This window comes from Aulonocara sp. 'chitande type north' Nkhata Bay, linkage group LG1 (genome assembly GCF_057382095.1).
Source record: "Aulonocara sp. 'chitande type north' Nkhata Bay isolate Kocher_YH1m ecotype deep benthic linkage group LG1, A_spYH_male_GT1.1, whole genome shotgun sequence".
In the NCBI taxonomy this organism is placed as follows: domain Eukaryota; kingdom Metazoa; phylum Chordata; class Actinopteri; order Cichliformes; family Cichlidae; genus Aulonocara; species Aulonocara sp. 'chitande type north' Nkhata Bay.
Genome location: NC_141344.1, coordinates 23,401,664 through 23,420,889, shown reverse-complemented (window position 1 = coordinate 23,420,889; position 19,226 = coordinate 23,401,664). Strand labels below are relative to the sequence as shown.

General features: G+C 38.2%; 1 protein-coding gene across 2 annotated transcripts; it reads left to right on the top strand.

The window, feature by feature from the left end:
• Positions 1–381: 381 nt before the first annotated feature.
• On the top strand, positions 382–18,990 carry LOC147339101 (trace amine-associated receptor 13c). Of its 2 annotated transcripts, XM_086289088.1 has the most exons (3): positions 382–618; positions 11,970–12,337; positions 13,807–18,990. In XM_086289088.1, exons 2-3 carry the CDS (start codon positions 12,055–12,057, stop codon positions 14,697–14,699), a joined length of 1,176 nt encoding a protein of 391 aa, XP_086145214.1. In that variant the 5' UTR covers positions 382–618; positions 11,970–12,054; the 3' UTR covers positions 14,700–18,990. The 2 variants fall into 2 exon arrangements, with proteins under 2 accessions (XP_086145214.1, XP_086145205.1); XM_086289079.1 differs by lacking the exon at positions 382–618 and having other exon boundaries at positions 11,914–12,337.
• Positions 18,991–19,226: the final 236 nt, after the last annotated feature.

Here is a 19,226-nt window from a genome sequence, read left to right as displayed (position 1 = left end):
ATTTTCAGCAGCACAGGCACGTGAAAAGTTCAAAAGTGAAAGCATGTAAGAAAACTACAATAAGCTTGAGGACAAAGAGTCTATGCAGATAATGAGGCGTGGACTGAAAGTGAGAATTCAACAGCAACAGAAGCTCTGAGACACAACAGCATGACAGATGTTCAGAGCACCGAGGACCAAAGAGAGAAGATGAGAGAGGGTGGGGGGAGACACATGAGAGGCCAAACATGGGAGGGAAACAAAAAGAGAAAGGGAGCAAAGTGCTGCTGTGGACTTTACCTTGAAGCTCTGGGAAAGACCGTGTGCATGTGATAAGCTGTAGAGAGGGGAAACAGTGAAGTAGTGGGGACTGGAGATTAAGCGCTCAATGCAAGGAGAGAGAGTGGGAGGAAGGAGAGGGGAGAGGCTGAATCACATGGACAGAGAGCCGGAGTGTGTGAGAGGCTTTGTGCTTAATGTGTGCTTCTCGGGAGAATGAATGATGAGGACTACAGCTCCACTTTCTTCTCCACTGGACGGTGTTTAACAGGAATTTATTTCCACTAAGTCAGCATCTAAATACTGGATTTTGTTCCTGCTTTCAACCTCTGTCTTGCCAAGTGCTCTGAGGAAATGCCGGTAAGATTGTCTCATTAGATTTCTTGTAAATTGTGTTTTGATTAAATGACAGCAGCTCTTTTATTTTGACACAATTTCTTGATAATATAAGGCTAAATCCCCACGCTGTATGCATTTAGCTCTGAATATTAACTCATAATTACTCACTTAACAGAATTAAATTGTAATGTGTAACATTCAGAAAAATACTATAATTATTTGAAGCATAAGACTTATATTTTCACTTTAAGTTTACCAAAATATTTATATTTTAAATAGTCCCATTGCATTTTTCTTTGCTGGTTGTTATTGGACACAAACATTGAGTAGTCTCTGCGGCCACACAGATACGTGTCTCGTTCAATTTCAATGATATTTTTCACAACAGTTGTTTTTAGTGTTTTTATTTTCTTCTGTTTTATTAAACAAGAAAATTTCTTCAGTTGGAAGCTTTTTAAGAAATCTTAATCAGTGTAAGCTAGCAGTGTCAGCCTAATCAAACCTTCAGTGCTTTGTATTGGGGAAAACGCTTCATACTAACCTGCTAATCTGTCAGGTGTATCATGCTTGGTGTCTGACCATTCAGGCATGCAGCAGCTGTTGGCTGAGTCCAGAGGTGGGTGTGATGTCTGTTAGCTGTGCATAATTTCGATAGGGACAGACAGGATGTAAAGACATATAAGGACAAGTCCAGAAACACATGCTCTGATGTAAAAAGTTCATCATCTTGTGGGTGAATGGGACTTTTCAAATGTATTTAGTTCATTATTAAATACCATTACTGGGAAACAAGGCAATAGCAATCCTTGAGAACCATGATATCACTGACAGAAACAGCTTTTAGAAATTGTAGTGTAATTTTAAAGAAACATAATAATAATGGATACTTTATTGATCCCCATGGGGAAATTACTTGTTTTTCTCTGCATTTGACCCATTCACTCAGTGAAGCAGTGGGCAGCCCACTAAGCAGGCGCCCGGGGAGCAGTGTGTAGGGACGGTACCTTGCTCAGGGGTACCTCAGGGTAGCCGTTAAGTGGATTCGAACCGCCGACCTTCCGATCATGGGGCGACCACTTTACCTACTGAGCTATCCCTGCCCCTTTTTAGGTTTTAATTGATAAATTATTGATTTCTATTTTTTTCTCCCGGGAAACAAACCTGAGAAGAAGGGTGTAAATGTAAAAGCGTAAACTGGACATTTGTCAAATGTTTGATATGTTTTTACAGTTAAATACCAGAATGTCAAGTCTGTGATGCACAGTTTCTTTTATTCAGTTTGTTTGGGATCATTTAAAAATCCTATTAAACTATTTTTGTTCTTCTTGTTGTTCTTGTACTCTCTAAGTATTCATTTGTTACCCTAAATGCACAGCAAAGACCACACACAGAAAAAGAAAAACCTAATTTAAGTGGTTTAAAAAGGGTTGAGGGACTTCCAGAGTATTTCCAGATGTTGCAGTCCATAAAAAAGGGGGGTACACCCTGAATGTCTTATATGATCTCTCCATATAGGGTATCTTTATATGTTAAAAAGGGGCTTTTTCAGTGTTCAGATCATCATTTTAAGTGTAATGTTAAGAAATTTTAAGCAATGGAATAAAAAGAAGAAAAGCTAGAATGAGAAACTACTGAAGTGACAACAAACACTGCCAGAGATTTGTTTTTTCAGACAGAACAAGAGCAAAAATATTCCCAATGATGTCAAAAACACACGAACAAAGGCAAAAATGTGAACTCATTTAAAAAAAAATTCAATGCTTTATAAACTGCATACAACTATATAACTGAACTGCAGTGATTTGATCATTCAGACTCTAAAGTTAAATGAAAATAGTACAAGGATAATTGTTTTATTTTGTTTTTTGAACACTTGCTTTCATTTATTATGAAAGCAACATGTTTAAAAATGTTGGGACACGACCATGTTTACCACACGTTTCATCACCTCCTTGTTTTTCAATTTGGGAACTGAGGATACTGACTGCTGTAACTCTAGAGATAAACACCTTTCCTTTAATTAGTTGATATTTTAGTTACTAAGCAATCCAGGGCTTCCTTTCTCACATTTTTTCATCATTTCATAATGTGCAATTTTAAGTTGGGGACGACTCTGGACTGAAGGCAGACTCTTTGTGATGAGCCATGGTGCTGTAATACATGCAGAAGGCGATTTGGCATTGTGTGTGTGAAATTAGGAGTCCGTTCCTGAAAGATTTTGTAAAATGGCATCATGCATTACTCCAAAGTCTGCAACATCATTTAGCAATAATGGTGCCTACACAGATGAGCCCATGCACTGCAGAAGCTCAGACCATCCCAGGTGTGGATGGGAAATTAGATGCTTACAGCTTAAATAGATTAGTCTGAGGACAGCAGCTCATACTCTGGCAAAAGGATATGAGATGGATCTTTGTCAATTTTATAAATGAATCACTTTTTTTTTCATATTTTGACTGGAGAGACTGGCACTGGTTTCCTAGAATGGTCAGGAGGGTGGTCAGCTCAACCAGGTGAGCCACAGCAGTGCCTTCACCTGGTGTTCTTTAAATGCTCTTTAAATCCTTTGAACCCTAACCCTGTGATGTTCCTGTCCATCCAATTTTTGGACGTTGCTGGCATCATATTCAACAAAACTTCTGTGTTCAAACATTAGAAATGTTAGTCTTGTACTATTTTAAATAAAGTAAAACCTTTAATAAGGTTCTCACATTTTATAGTGTCCCCACTTCTTTTTTTATAACCCTGTTTTTGTGAACAGGGTTATAAAACAACCCTTTTTAAATGTGTGCCTGTATGTGTTTGCTGTACACAGTGAAACAAACACAGACAGAATGACAGGCCAAGATGTGAAGACAAAATTGTATTTCTGCTCATGTGCTGTGGCAGTCGGCCTCAGGCGACTCTGACCCACTTATTACTGCAGATGACCCCTGTGTGCGTTAGGCGACCTGGCTCGAGAGCCCTGACCGGGCCCCCACGGTCTTCCTACATTATCTGTCACTCAGAGACACAGCCCTGTCAAAGAAGGTTCACTGCATGCAAGAAGAACAACCTAAATGCAGCTATTCCACCACAAAGGACTCCATATAGCACAGCATTGTTACTGGAGCTTCTTTCGGGTAGTTTTATCTGTGCATGTGTTTAGAAACCAATAATGAACACTTAATCGAATAAATAATTAGAAATGACTTATTAAGTCAGAGTTATTTAGTCAGAAAAAAGTTTTTCCAGAAAAAACTAAAGACGTTAGATGTAGCAAAAACTATCCAATTAATACTCACACATGCAAACGCAAACTTTTTTTTAATCTGTCGGAAATGTCAATAAATTAAAAAATTAGAGTGTCTGGCAATTATTTCATGGTTCAGGCTTTACAGGGTTCAGAGGCATCTTTATTTCCAAAGTTATTTATTCTAATGGCCATCATCTTCACTGTTATTCCTCATATCGGTTTGCACTGTTGTCAACACTACATTCCTGTAGAAAAAGACCTGATAACAAGTCTTGTAAATGACTGTTAACTCAACAATTTATTTCTTGAGTAAAAAAATAAATAAATAAAATCGGGGAAGATCTGAAGACCAAAAGAGGTGAGAAACAGGAGAATTTCACTCGAATACACACAAAGAACTGATACTGTAGCTTATATATTTACTACTTTCATACCTCAGAAACATGACGCACATTGAATTTTTTGAAAATATTTTTTTAAAACATACTACACAGTAGACAGCCCTGCAAAGTCTATATCAATTAAAGAAGTGTTGACAGAGACTGAGCATGACTAATCGTCATTATGTGAAGACTTATTTGTTATTTGCTATGTGCTAAAATGTGGACATGGCAGAGTGCCTATCAGCCACTGCAACTACTTTTGCAGTTAATATGATGTAATTAATGATAAGATTCATTAAAACTGGAGATGAAATAAACATATATCTATGTAACGAATCACAACCAACATAGTATTAGCAAAAGAAACAAACCAAAAGACAGTGACGCCGTTCTCATTCACAAAAACCTGAGAAAACTGTTCAAAATACAGTCACCTGCTCCACTGCTCAATAAAGTAATCCAAATATCTAATCAGCTTTTCACATCAGCAGCAGCTCCATGCATTTACGTATGTAGACATGAACAAGACAGCCTGCTAAAGTTTAAACCGAGCATCAGAATAGATGAAACATGGCCGAATGTGGCATGGTTGTTCGTGTTAAATGGGCTGTTCTGAGTATTTACGACATTGTTGATGTACTGAAATACACAACCATCTCCAGGGTTTATGGGGAATCGTCTGAATCAGGTTGAGGTCAGAGGAGAATGGCTAGACTACTTTGAGTTTATAGGAAGGCAAGAATAACTCAAATGGTTGATTGTCTCAGACGGGCTGGTTTGTGTATTTCAGAAACGACTGATCTCCTGGGATTTTCTCTGCACACTTATCTCTAACAGAGAATGGTCTGAAAAAGAAAATATCGAGTTCTTTGAGTGAAAATGGCTTGTAGATGCCAGAGGTTAGAGGAGAATGACCAGACTGCTCCAAAATGATAGGAAGGCATCAGTAACTCAAATAACCACTTGTTGCAACCAAGGTATGCAGAAAGGCATCTCTGAATGCTTGATAGGTCAAATATTGAAGCAGAAGACCTTCAGCAGCACACCGGCTGCCTTTCCTGTCTGCTGAAAACAGTAAACTAAGAGTAAAGTTTCCATGGGTCAACCAAAATTGGACAACAGAAGATAGAAAAATGGTATTGTAATGGTGTGGGGATATTCTCTTGCCACTCTTTGGGCCCCTTGGTAACAACTAAGCATTATTGTATATTGAGCAACTGTGTGATGCTATCTTGTCAATATGAACCAAAATCACTGAGCAAGGTTTCCAGCACCTTGTTGAATCTGTGCCATGACAAGACAGGGAACAGAGGAACTTCAGGAACGATTCTAACTCCCCCCTAAAGACTGCTATAGATACCTGAATCATAAAGAAAAAGATTAATAAAACTCCTAACAGCATAGAAGAATACTTTATTAATATTATGGAAAAACATCTCCCAGCTAAGAAACATGTTTCTCATATTTACAAAAGGATTATAAAGGAGTCATGCCAAAACACAGGCTATATTAAGGAGAGATGGGAACTAGAATTAAATGTTATAATCACAGATAATATATGAGAAGAGTTGTGCAAAACCTGTCAAGAGGGAATAAGAAGTCAATTGTAGAGAGAATTTGATTGGAAATTTAAAATCAGACTTTTCAGTACACCTCTTGTTATCTCCTCAAACTATAAAGAACCTAATATAGAACTATGTTGGAGAAAATGTGGGGAAATAGCAGCAAAGTGCACCTAATAAAGTATCCAGTAAATCTGTGGTGGGTAACAGAAAAGGTGTACAAAGCCTCTCTCGATGGCGGCCATCTTTGAGCTGTAAACATCCACACCAATCCCATGCAGGAATCTGCACACTCTAATTATTACACTCTTACTCAGATTTAAGACACAGCAATGGAGGGCTTTTTATAAAAGGAAAGAAAAGCACATCAGTCGCACAAGACGACAAAAACAGCAGTCGTAACGCCCACAAACAAATGCGCAGGGTAACTGTTGATAGTTAAGCAGTTTAGATGTTGGATCTTTGGTCCAGAACTGATTTCTACTGAGACATAAAAAATAAATGACCTTTGTCTTGAGGACTTGAAATTTCAAGTTGTGAAAAAGCTCGTATGTAAATCATCATGCAGCCTATTTTGTTGTGTGTGTGTGTGTGTGTGTGCGTGCGTGCGTGCGTGCGTGCGTGCGTGCGTGCGTGCGTGTGTGTGTGTGTGTGTGTGCGGTCTTTGCTGTCAGCTGCTTGTCTCACTGTGCCTGAGGTCTTGCCACAGGGAAGGCTTCCACTTGTCATCTTCACTCAAGGTAAGGGCAAAAAGCCCCTTAATGAGGTTCATCTCCCATCCTCCCTTAAATAATTTTCCTTTTGTTTTACCACCAGCACCATCAGGAAATTTAAAGTAAAATAATTACTCTGACTTGAAAGCAGTTGTCTAATCCTGTTGATTTTAAGAGCATATAATTTAGACTAGAATCAGTTTTTTTAAACACCCCTATGACACTGTATCTTTCACAGACAAAAGAATGCACTCATAAAAAGACGAAACACAGTCAAAGGCTGAACTATGCTTGACGTCATAATTCCTCACCATTCGCTGCTACCCATTTTAAGAATTTTAGATTTTCAAGAGCTGCTTTCATAAATTGTAAAATGAAAACAGTCTTCTTTAAACACTCTCTTGGCCTTGTTCAGGCTGAGTTATCATTGTGCCTGCAGCTCAGTGTTACCGACACAGAGGGGGAGCAAATATCAAGCTTTAGAGAAAATCAAAAGGGCAGATGGATTTTCTCACAATCTGAATTTTGCTGAACTGAATAACAGATAACGATTCTTCGAAGCTCAGAATTGATTTTCAACATATCTGGCTAATAAAATGAATGCCTTTGGCCACTGCAGCACTGAAATGACAGGGATATTAAGTTTTTGGTCTGAGACTTATAAACTATAATCTAGTATAATCTGTAAAAGAGGAAAAATCTGTTTAAGAAAAGAACAAAACATAGAAATATTCTGGCCGCTGATAAAGTCATAAAAATACAGAAAAATAATTGTTTATAGCTTTAAATGTCATATTTTGTGTTAAATAAAACTAATTTACAAGGGTGGAAGCAATGAAATGAGATCTTTCTTTTGGCACGATACAGCATAGACTACAGAGCACTGTGAAAACGTCTCAAGTTTCTTTATACGTGGCTTGGAAAATGAGTTAGTACATTTTTAACAAGCTTGAAAATCAGTATTTATTCTACAACACTTCCCTGGGTAAGTGTTCTTGTAATTTCTTGAAGTAGTCTTCAGGAATAGTTCTCCAGGCTTCTTGAAGAACATTCAAAGCCCTTCCTTGGATGTTGGCTGCCTTGTTCTGTTTTGGTTCAATAATACTGAGGTCCAGGCTCTTAGGAGGCCAATCTGATCATCCTAAATGATGTGTTTTTCTGCCCAAGCATATTTTTCCTGCACTAGCAGTGTGTTTTTGATCGTAGTCAATCAGATGCTTTCCAGATAGTATTGCATGTTGGATACAAATCCAACAATACGTTCCATCAATTTTGACAAGATCTCCAACACCACTGCCTGAAGTGCAGCCTCAAACCGTGACAGAGCCTCCACTGTGTTTACAGATGGCTCACTGTAACACTCACAGTTTTACCTCTCTGAGCTCCTCTGCATATATTAATGACACTGTGAACAAAAGTTTAAAATTAACAAAGTGCATAAAGACACAATTTAAAATAGGTTCAGTTGTCTGTTTTGTGTAAACACAACACTGGTTCATCACTTGAGTAAGGTGCCTTTTTTATTTGAATGATCGATACTGTAGCTCAGTGTTAAGTGTGCAAAACAACAACAACAAAAAGCAGAAAAATGATAAAAGCATCCATCGACTGCTTATTTCTGCTCTAAAGTGTAATCTTATCATGGCAGGTCTGGGAGGACTGACTTCCTTTAAGGAGCTGCAGTTAATGACACTTCTCCATTGTCCTAATTTTAAAACCCTGGAAGTTGCCCCTTGGTTTTTGCTGTGAACCGCAGCTGAAAGAGACTTGACTCCAACTAAATGACAGTTTGGGTTTCACTGACGACAACTTTCCATTGTTAGCTTTCAGATGCACCACAGTGGGGCTTGTGAGACGGCGAGGATGTAAAATTCATTTTAACAGAACTCCACAGAGAGCCACAGCTGTGCATTTTCCTAAGCATGCTTGAGCAGCAGAGGGGTCTTTGGGAAACTCAGGAACATGATACCAAAAAACAAACATTACAGATATGCACTGGATGTGTCTGCTGTTATTTATGTGCAGCTAATTTGTAACAACAATAATGTTTTCATGGAGGCATATGGGGCCAACCAGATTATGTTTCTGTTAGGATAAAGACAAACAATGTTAATATTGAAGTATTCAACATACTTTTAAGCTTGTGTTGAGACACTGTCAGCACACATCAGACTGCACTCTAGTTTTATGCAGAAAGAGACTGAACAATACAACAATACCACCCTGACCGAGTTGGTATTGTTGCCCAAAATTAATCACAGACAGGAGTGTGCTCGCTCTTCACACTTTGGACTCACATGTCTATCCTTTGCATTCATATGACTGCTGCTGTGGCCAGGATGTATAAATGTAGAACATCGTTTGCTCTGAAAAAATGTCTCTAAACAATCCAAGCAGCAATTGCATTTCTCAGCACAACATAACCATGAAAACGAAAGATTCGTAATTGTCTTTTGAGGCAGGGTTGACATGAAAGAGATGAGCTCAGAGGAAGAAATATCAGAAGTGACGAGAGCTTGACAGGAAAGCCTTGCTTTGAAAGTACAAGAAGACAAATAAAGCTCTTTCTCTTTATTTTACAATGCGAAAAGGTGAGAAAACCACGAAAGCTCATTTGTACCTATGAGGAACAGCATGCCCCGTTGTTTCATAAGCATACGCAAACGATGGGTAAACATGAAAAGTAATCACATACTTAGGATTTCTAGTATTTTGAAAAGCAAATGAGATAAAGCAGCCAATACAGAACATAACAAATTAAAATTAAGGCGTTAGGAGTGATCCAAAATCTTTTTGTCACATGAAAAACAGAAATGTCAGACAACCAAATGTCTTTTTTTCGTTTCAAGATAACCAGGGATGGAAAACCTCCAATAATGAGAACACTGTTTATAATTTACTCAGATGATAAGTGTGAACACACCACTGACATCTAGACATTTGCAATCTGACAGGCCTTATCAACATTAGCAGGAAGTAAAAGTGTTTCCAGCAAGTAAACGATTGACCCACACATGCTGGAGACTGAATCAGAATCAGAATCAGAATCAGAAAGGGGTTTATTGCCAAATGTTGAGCAGGTTTACAACATTAGGAAATTGCTGCGGTGCTTCAGTGCAAACATAGTGTCATAAATAGCACTTAAATAGACATGAAAAAATAAAAGTAGGGATAAGAATTAAAAGTGCTACGTAGAAAGATATGTGCATGAGATATACATGAGATATATACATGAGAATAAGAATTAAGAGTGCTACGTTGAAAGATATATACATGAGTGCAGGTGGTGATCAGTGCCAAACATGGAATGATGCAGTGAACACAGCGTAGGGTCATGTGTTAGTGGCGGGAACAGTCATATGGTTATTGTTCATGTGTCCAACAGCAGAGGGGAAGAAACTGTTCTTATGGCGAGAGGTTCTGGTGCGAATGGACCGGAGCCTCCTGCCTGAGGGGAGCAGGTCAAACAGACTGTGTCCAGGGTGAGAAGGGTCAGCTGAGATCCGAGCTGCACGCCGCAATGTCCTGGAGGTGTACAGGTCCTGCAAAGATGGGAGTCTGCAGCCAATCACCTTCTCAGCAGAGCGCACAACACGCTGCAGTCTCTGTTTGTCCCTGATAGTGGCTCCAGCGTACCACACGGTGATGGAGGAGGTGAGGATGGACTCGATGATTGCAGTGTAGAACTGCATCATCGTCCGTGTTGGCAGGTTGAATTTCTTCAGCTGCCTCAGGAAGTACATCCTCTGCTGGGCTTTCTTGATGACGGAGGTGATGGTGGGCTCCCACTTCAGGTCCTGGGTGATGGTGGTACCCAGGAAGCGGAATGAGTCCACAGAGGTGATGGGGGTGTCAGTCAGGATGATGGGGGGGAGTGGGGCTGTGTGCTTCCTGAAGTCCACAATAATCTCCACTGTCTTCTGGGCATTCAGCACCAGGTTGTTGTGGCTGCACCAGGACACCAGACGTTCAACCACTTGTACCAAAGTCACTTGTACCAAAGGTGCATCTGTGTAATCTAATTTATTGTTTGTAAAATCTTACATCTCAGTAAGAGTCACTTAATTAAAACAAATAACAAAGTGACCAAAATTTCAAAATGATGAAATTTCTTATCAGCTTTATAAATATAAATTTATTTTTCTGTTCATAAAGCTACGTTCAGCTGATCCCTTATTCACGAAGGGTCACCACGTGTTTCGTTTAGCAGATATTTAGCGTGATATCGTTTCCGTGATATCATATAATTTTTTTTGTCTCCGCCCAGGATCAAACCCACTTCACTAAATTGCTAATAACAAGTAAAACGTCAGGTTGTTTTATATCTGGCCCTTGTTTCCAGACAAGCTTTGAGGGTCTTTCATATCTGATCTTAATTCAACCCTGAACCATGAGCCAGTCACAGAAAAAATACACAAGTGTTTCCCTTGCTTCTCAAGAACCTCTAATTCCCTGCTGATATTAGTGAAAGGACTTCAGCCACAGCTGTGATGTTTTGTTGACCATGTTTCTGCACACAAAGCTGCACAGCAAATGCAGGCTTTGATTTGGTTTTGCTCTGGTCTGAATATGTCCACTCCTGTTACCTTTTGTTTCGTCCTCTGTGCGTACCTTCCTGCTCTCTGGCCCAGTGAACAGCATAAATGATTGAAGGACTCGTGTATTTAGTTGTCAGCTGAGACAGACATTTGGTACTGAACTCAGAGTTTCAGCATGGGAACTGACAGCATCGAGGTGCTTCCAACAGTGTTAGGGCACAGAAACAGCACGTAGCTGGTACACACAAGTAATAAATTCAGTGCCAATACTCTCCAGCTGGAGAAAAAGAAGACTACCTATGATTTGTAAGGCTATTTTTTATTCAGCCTTTAGTGTAACATATCTGTACTGCAACATAAGCACAACCTCTCTACCCTACACATGTCATATACTACAGACTTTTAGCACTTCAAACCCTTTGAGTCAAGCATATTATTGGATTACATGCTTCAATTTATATTAAAAGCTATGTTTGTAAGAACTGTTTTAATGCCACTGTTTGAATGGCAGCAAAGATATAGAGTATACACACTTATGTCTTATGGTGGCTTTCAGAGGTTAAAATCAAACATCCCTAAATTTGCAGATGATACATATATATTAAAAGGTTTGCTACTGACTGCAGTAACCGATTCAAAGCTTTAAATGATGTGATTTTGAGTGCTGCAAAAGTGCTATTGTGTCTGGTATGAACGACCTAAAATTATCTGACATTTGTTAAAAAATAAAATTTCTATTGAAATCATGAGAAATAACAAATTTAATGCGATTTTTAACAACTGCATTTAGAAAATCTTTTTAGAAATAGAGAATTAGAAAAAAAAACATTGGTTCAATTCGGCCATCAAAAAGAGAAATACCATGACTGTTAACTGTTGGACATAATGTGCTTATTATGTGATATAAGGTTTTCAATGCTTACCTATTTTTTTCCCATTAGGAGAGTTTCCCAGTCCAGGACATGGTCTCCTGAGTGGTCCCGCCACCACTGCATCACAAGCCTTAAAACCAGTCTAACCTGGGACATGACTGCTCTGCTTCCCAACGTCAGTGTTCCTGGGAGTACGGCAGCTTTGCTGGTGACCACTGACTGTCCGTTTAACCTGACTGCAGCTGCTCAGGCAGGACTGGGGTCAGGCCATTCACTGGCCCCACTATGTACCGTGTGTTGCTGTGGGGTTCTCAATCGCACCTTGGCAGTGGCATTCATGGTCAGCCTAGCATTTGCCATCGTGGTTGGGAACGTGGTCACACTTACAGTGTTTGTGCAGACCAGACAGTCGAGAACACCACAGGGATACCTGAAAGGTAAATGTTGTGAACTGTGTGTTGAGACAACTTTTGTTGTAATTTTGTGCTATATAAATAACATTTATTGAATTGAATTAAAAAATAATAATTGAACTGCTTTATCACCACATCTTAACATGTACATCTAGAGTGTAAATCAAGTTTCATGGATTGATTCCAGTAGAGCCCGACCAACATCAGATATTTACCGATATTTGATATGAAATCTGATATCAGCTGATATTTTTTTTTCTTTCAGGCACAGGAAACATAAACAGATTTACCTGACATTGGTCATGTGCAGTTATTTATAACTCCTTACTAATATAATATAACGATTCTGTTCATATTGCTACATTAAGTCATAGATCACTGGTTTACATTTCTTGTATCTGCTGGCTGTTGTGTTTGTGTGGTTCCAAACACATGCAGGAACGTTGTAGAGTGCCCTCTGGTGGACAAACTATGCAACCTTAATACTAACAACAAGATTATAAGAGTTTGTTCCACCTCTTCTTTCCTTTTGTATTTTAATTTATCCTCTGGTATATCACATAGATATTACTGGGCAATATATCGTCCCTCAACATTATATTGGTAGGGCTCTAATTTCAAGAAACGCAAAAAACAATTCCTTAGTAAAATTTAATTTCCTGTTTGTAAAATGCAGTAATATTAAAGAAGACTTTTTTTTCAGTCTAGAGAGATATAAGAGAATCTTTAATTTTAAGCAATAAATATATTGTAAATTGTATTATATGTATAATGTATAAGTATTGCATTCCTTTCACAAGGTGGCAGTGACCAGAAGGGATTATAAAGTATTATAAATCAACTTCAAATTCAAATTCAAATTTTATTTGTCACGTACACAGTTGTACACAGTCATACACAGTACGATATGTAGTGAAATGCTTAGACAACTGCTCGTGACCTAAAAAAAAAAAAAAAAAAAAAAGGCTATGAATAAGATAGGAAATAAATATGAAAAATTAAAAAGGGTAAATTTAACTAGGAAGGAATAAAATATAAATTAAGGTTAAAAATGAAATAACTGTACAACACAATTTAGAATGAAGGGTAAATTTAACTGGGAAGAATAAGATAAAATATATAAATTAAAGTTGAAAATAAAATAACTGTACAACAAAATACACAATACACAGTATAGAACTATATAAGAATGTATGAAGAAATATAAATAAATATATACACAATAACAGCAGCTGTACAAGTATTAACTGGAAATGAAGAATATAGTGACCAGTGTTGTGCAATCCACATTATGTCTTATATTAAATAGTTTCATTCAGCACAACCGATTCATTTAAATTTATGGAAAACCTAAATCAGAAAGGTTGTTTTTTAAATTCTGCAAATAAAGCAGTTCTTGTGATTAATGGTAAAATGCTAAGTAAATGATAATAAGGAAAACTAAATACAGCTATCCAACATGACATCTTCCTCTTCTTTCTTCTCTGTGACAGTGTCTCTGGCCATAGCAGATATGATGGTCGGTGTCCTCGTGGTTCCTTTTTCCATCTACACTGAAATCTCTCTGATGGTAACCACCACGCCCCCTGTTTGGTATCAGGGTACTTCTACTTCCCCTGCCAACTCCTCTTCTCGTGGTGGACTAGTAAGCCCATGGCAGCCCTGCATGCTGATTGGTCCAGTGTTTGCTGGATGCACATTTGTTTCCATCAGCACCATTTTCCTAATGACTTTGGAGCGCAGTGTGGCCATCCTGTGGCCACTCCAAAAGGACGCCTTGGTGACCCGAAGACGAACTCTGTTCCTCATCCTGTTCTCCTGGGCTTCCAGCTTTCTGCTGGCTTTAGCGCCTCTCATCTTCAGCAGAAACTTCACTTTGGAGTACAATGAGTGCAGTCGCATGTGTAACTACACCCCACTCATGCTTGGAGGCCATCTCCCGCCTGATGCCAACATCTTGTTGTTATTCCCAGCGTTCGATTTCACACTGCTCGGTGGCACATTGGCTGTTAATATCGTGTCTTTCACTAGCATTCGGCGGTACTCCCAAAAACGCAAACTACTCTCAGAGGGGAGTCTGAGCGATGGAGGAGGAGGAGGTGGAGGATGCCCTCACAGGCCCTCTTTTTCAGACATCAAAGCAGCCAAAACAATTGGCATATTAACATTTGCCTTTACAGCATCCTTCACGCCCATTGCAGTGTTTGTGCTCGGGAACGTGGTGGGATACACCTGGTGTAATTTCTCCTTTTTTGCCTTCTGGATTCTGACAGGAAACAGTTGCTGTAATGTTATTATTTACAGCGTCAGGGACCACCGCTTCAGGAAGGGTGTGACCCTGCTGTTTCAACGAGATCAATCCCCCCCGCATGGCGAGAAGAACTAAGAGACGCGTAAATCTGTGTTGTGGCTGTGACCCAAAGTATGACTTGGAATAGTTTAAAAAGTAGAGAAAGGTGAAGAATGGGTTTATTCGCTTACTCTGTGAAAAGATTGTCATCCCTTTCCTGTTTTCAAAGAGAGGAAAAAAGGAACCCTGCCTATTTCAACTTGTGGTCCTTAATATGCCATCAATAATCTCTCTTGCTAAAGCATTATGTTAAAAACATATGAATTTCATCCATTAAAAAAGCAGCAACGTTATTCCATATTATGACCTATAAAGGCTGTGATTATTTTACATGTGCAATGCACTCTGGATTGATGATGGAAACGAGTTCGACTCATTACATCAGTCTCACAACCAAGTACATAATGTATGAACGCTACGAAATGTCTAAAGGAAACAAGAAAAGAGATATTAATCTACACAGTTTTCTCATCCATAGCAAGAGAAAGGGAAATGATCGGGCACATGCGGATGAAGACAACTTCCAAAAGACCCCGAGCTGTGTTCTTGACACTTCTGTACTAACACATTTGATTAATTTAGAGCTCACAAACACTTTTTGTTGTTGTTGGTGAGAAGCAGAAGCTAAGACCAAAAGCTGCACCTATAATTTGTCTCCCCAAAAATGCAGACAGCAAGTGAAAGTGAAAATAACTTTAAGATAGCCTGGGAACAGAAAGTATTAAATGTAAAGATGCTCTGCAGGCAGCAAAATATAACTTATGGCAGGTGCTGCCTTTGAAAGTGCACCAAAGTGTGTTTAAGAGTCTATAAACATAAAGTGTCTTGAGGAGAGATTGACTACATTGAAAAGGTGGATGGTAGGCTGAAATTACAGGTTAGGAAAGACATTTTATCATAACCTGATACACTCCCCTTTCACACCTCTCAAGTGGCTGCACAGAAAAGGATTTTGTCCCATGCTTGCTTCTTCAGCTCTGTGATCGTCTTCATTGTTGGGGTTTTTTAGTGAAGAGGAAACAGAAAGCAGGAAGAGAGAGTGGTGGAAGACACTCCACAAAGGGCCACGGTTCAAAGTCAAATCTGGTTAAATGCATTTAGCCTTTCAGCACATGGTTGCCTGCTCAACCTGGGAGAAGGTCATCCTCGTTTTTTGTTTTTTAATTCTGAGTTATGCCAACAGTCTTTTCATGTTCAGTTATGTCATTCTCAGATTTTAGTTGAATGGGATGTGCTATCTAGCCCAGCGGTTCCCAACCCCTGGGCCTCGGACCGGTACCGGTCCGTGAGTCGTTTGGTACCGGGCCGCGAGAGTTGAGGCTCAGGTGTGAAATGTATAGTTTTCAGGGTTTTTATCGGTTTTCAGCGTTATTTTGTTATCGTTTTTATCGTTTACTCGGTTTTCCTGGGTCTTTTCACGTGTGTTATGAATAAATCTTCTTTTTTTCGCTACCGGTACTAGTTTTATTTTGTTGTATTTATCTGCGACACCTTAAAGGCCGGTCCATGAAAATATTGTCGGGCATAAACCGGTCCGTGGCGCAAAAAGGGTTGGGGACCGCTGATCTAGCCTACCTGCACCATAAATAACAATGGTGGCCTATTATTTTTTTTATTAAAAAAAAACTAAATATCTACATTACATCATGTTTAAGTTGTTGTGGTGTTGTGGGCATAATAAGTCATGTCTTTGTAGTCGCTTTTTTTTTTACAGGTAGTAAACATATTTATTTCTGCTAAGATGTTGACCATTTTACCACTGACTTGCTTTTTAAATCAGCCTCAAGTGGTCATTTGAAGAACTGCAGTTTTTGGCATTAAGCATTACCTTCATTATTAAGCCCCATATGTTGTCTCTTGGACTGGGTTTATACAAACATGATCAAATCTGCCTATAAACACATAGAAAGTTTCCTTACCTTTCTTTTTTTTTTTAATGTGAGTTTCTGTGGTTCATGTCCAGGGTAAAAAATAAATCAACAAATAAACAGTTGCCAAGTAACCACTCTAGACGATTATTGGTGTCAACAAAGAAACAATTTAGTAACACCTTTGTGAGGTTTAGAGGTGCTGGTAGGCGGAGAGTTTTGTTTTTGTATCCAGTTTTTAGACCAAGCCATTTCCTGGTTTAAGCTAATTTGAGGTGTTTTCATCACCTAACACGTTTCCAAAAAAGCCGAGGCTCAAGAGTTCCCATAAGTCAAATGTAAATGCCATTCAAATGGAAACACATAAAACTTTAAATGAAAAAGTTCTGAAAAAGTTAAAAAACGCTTTCAGGTTTGTCCACATATTATGGATCGTGACTGAAAAGGTCATTAACTGCACAACAGCAAGTCCTTGCAGTGAGTCTACTGCCACAACAAATCCATATCCTCTCCCCGGGTGTCCTTGTTTCCTCTCTCCAAATCTAAACCTTGCTTTCAAAGGGCTTTAATGAGCCTTTCACAAATTTCAGAGAAAAAAGTATGTCAAGGAGCCACAACAGCCACAACTGCATAATGAGTAGTTTATTTGTAACTTTTTTTTAATCTTTTGTTTGTTTTTGTGTTGTTTTTTAATGACAGCAGTGTTTTTGTCACCTGTTAATTTATAATGGGGTTTGTTTGTAATTAGAAATCATGTTACAGCCTCCTCATAGGAAACAGTTAAGGTTACTTTTAAAATCCATTAATTCAGTTTATTTTGATAACAGTCTGCCTCAAGTATCAGAAATGCACTTTATCAGTTGCTATATGAGCCATTTCCATTGTGCCAGGTGTCGGACACAAATATTATTTTGGACAGATTTTTATTTTTAGCTTTGTATTTTGTCTGCATATTAAAGAATGATCTGTGTATTTATTAACCCTTGTGTGGTGTTTGTATTTTTGTTACTCAGCCAGTGTTCATGGGTCTGGTGGACCCGCTAGAGTTTTGGCTTTCCAAATTAACACTATCAAACAATTTTATGTTAAATTACTCAACAGATGTTTACTTCATCCCAATTACAAGACATATGAACAGCAAACATGGTTAATTTTTTCCCTTTACCTTTGTTAGATCACATTTATGAATTAATGTGCTTCTCGTTTTTCTTTTATATAAAATGTTATAAATAAATCAGTTATAATCAAGTGGAGTGAGTGGAAAGACACAACACATTTACACGTGAAAAAATAATTAATTGTTTAATTTTTCTTTTGAAAAAAACTGAACACGGGTCTCACAGACCCGAACACCATACAAGGGTTAAATCAGTACTGACTAAATGAATGGGACTCCAGCCACTTGAGATGTAGAATAAAAACATTATGATATATAGCGGACCCTCGGTCTATCTTTTCAGGGTATAACATACAATGTATAACATGAAATAATGTGTTTCTTGTGTACTTAAGAATTAATTATATTTATAAATAATGAGAATTTTGAAGTATAAAATGTCATTAATTTATTTCTTGACAGAATAGCTTAATTTGAGCTATTCTGTCACAACTGAGATCCCTTTGAATGCAGGGAGGAGGTTATTCTTGCCATTGCTGCTGTAAGCAGTTTACAGATTATTCTGTGAATCCATAAACAGCAACCCAACAGTTCGATTGACATAAGAGTGAAAACATTTTTTGTAACTTACCATGAAGTGATTGTTTGACATTTGGAAAGTACATTTATTAGCTCACTGGTCACCTTTACCACAGCAACGAAATTTAAAAGAAATTGGTATTCCACACACAAGTACCTTGGTTTTTAATGTCAAATATGCTGACATATGGTACATGGAAGTTTGTTTTTGGCAATATTAAGAAACATTTGATTGATGCTAATGTGTTTTAAATGGACACTCGCATTGTAATGGCTGATAGGCAAGTTAGATTTTAGAGGTAAGTCTGAAAACAAGTTCTAAAATACACTACATAATAAATCAGCCTCCCAAATCAGGGAACTGGAGGAATCTGTGGAGCTTGTGATTGCATATTTGGATAAAAGATTTAAAACTGCAAAAAAGACAAAAGGATAAGCCAATCATGTAGCTGGGAAAATATTAGAAAACGACGACGTAAGATAAAATAAGAATTTACCTGCCAGCAAATATAAAGCTCACAATTAATATGTTTTATTTATTTAACCCTTTCACGCATAGTGGTCGCTACAGTGAGCAGCTATTCAAAGACTGTTTTCTTGTATTTGTGTCAGTGTTGATGGTATACTTGCACATAGACCACTACGTTGGACACTGATGTGTCACTCCATACCCTGCCACCCTCTGGTCGTTTAATGTTACTATAGATGTATGCCGTGTTTCATTGTAAATATTGTTATTTAACCCTGTCATGGATGAATTATGACAACCTCAATCAGGATTTTTTCTTACGTATTTTTATTCATCTTTTCATGCCTAAAGATGAATAAAAACACTTAAAAAAAAGTCCTGATTGAGGTTGTCATAATTCATGCATGACAGGGTTAAACCATAAAAAATGAAATCAAAGACACTTTATTTTTATTTATTTACACCAAACACCATTAAACACCATAGACATGCAATTGTATATATTATAAAACATTTACAGTCGCACAAAT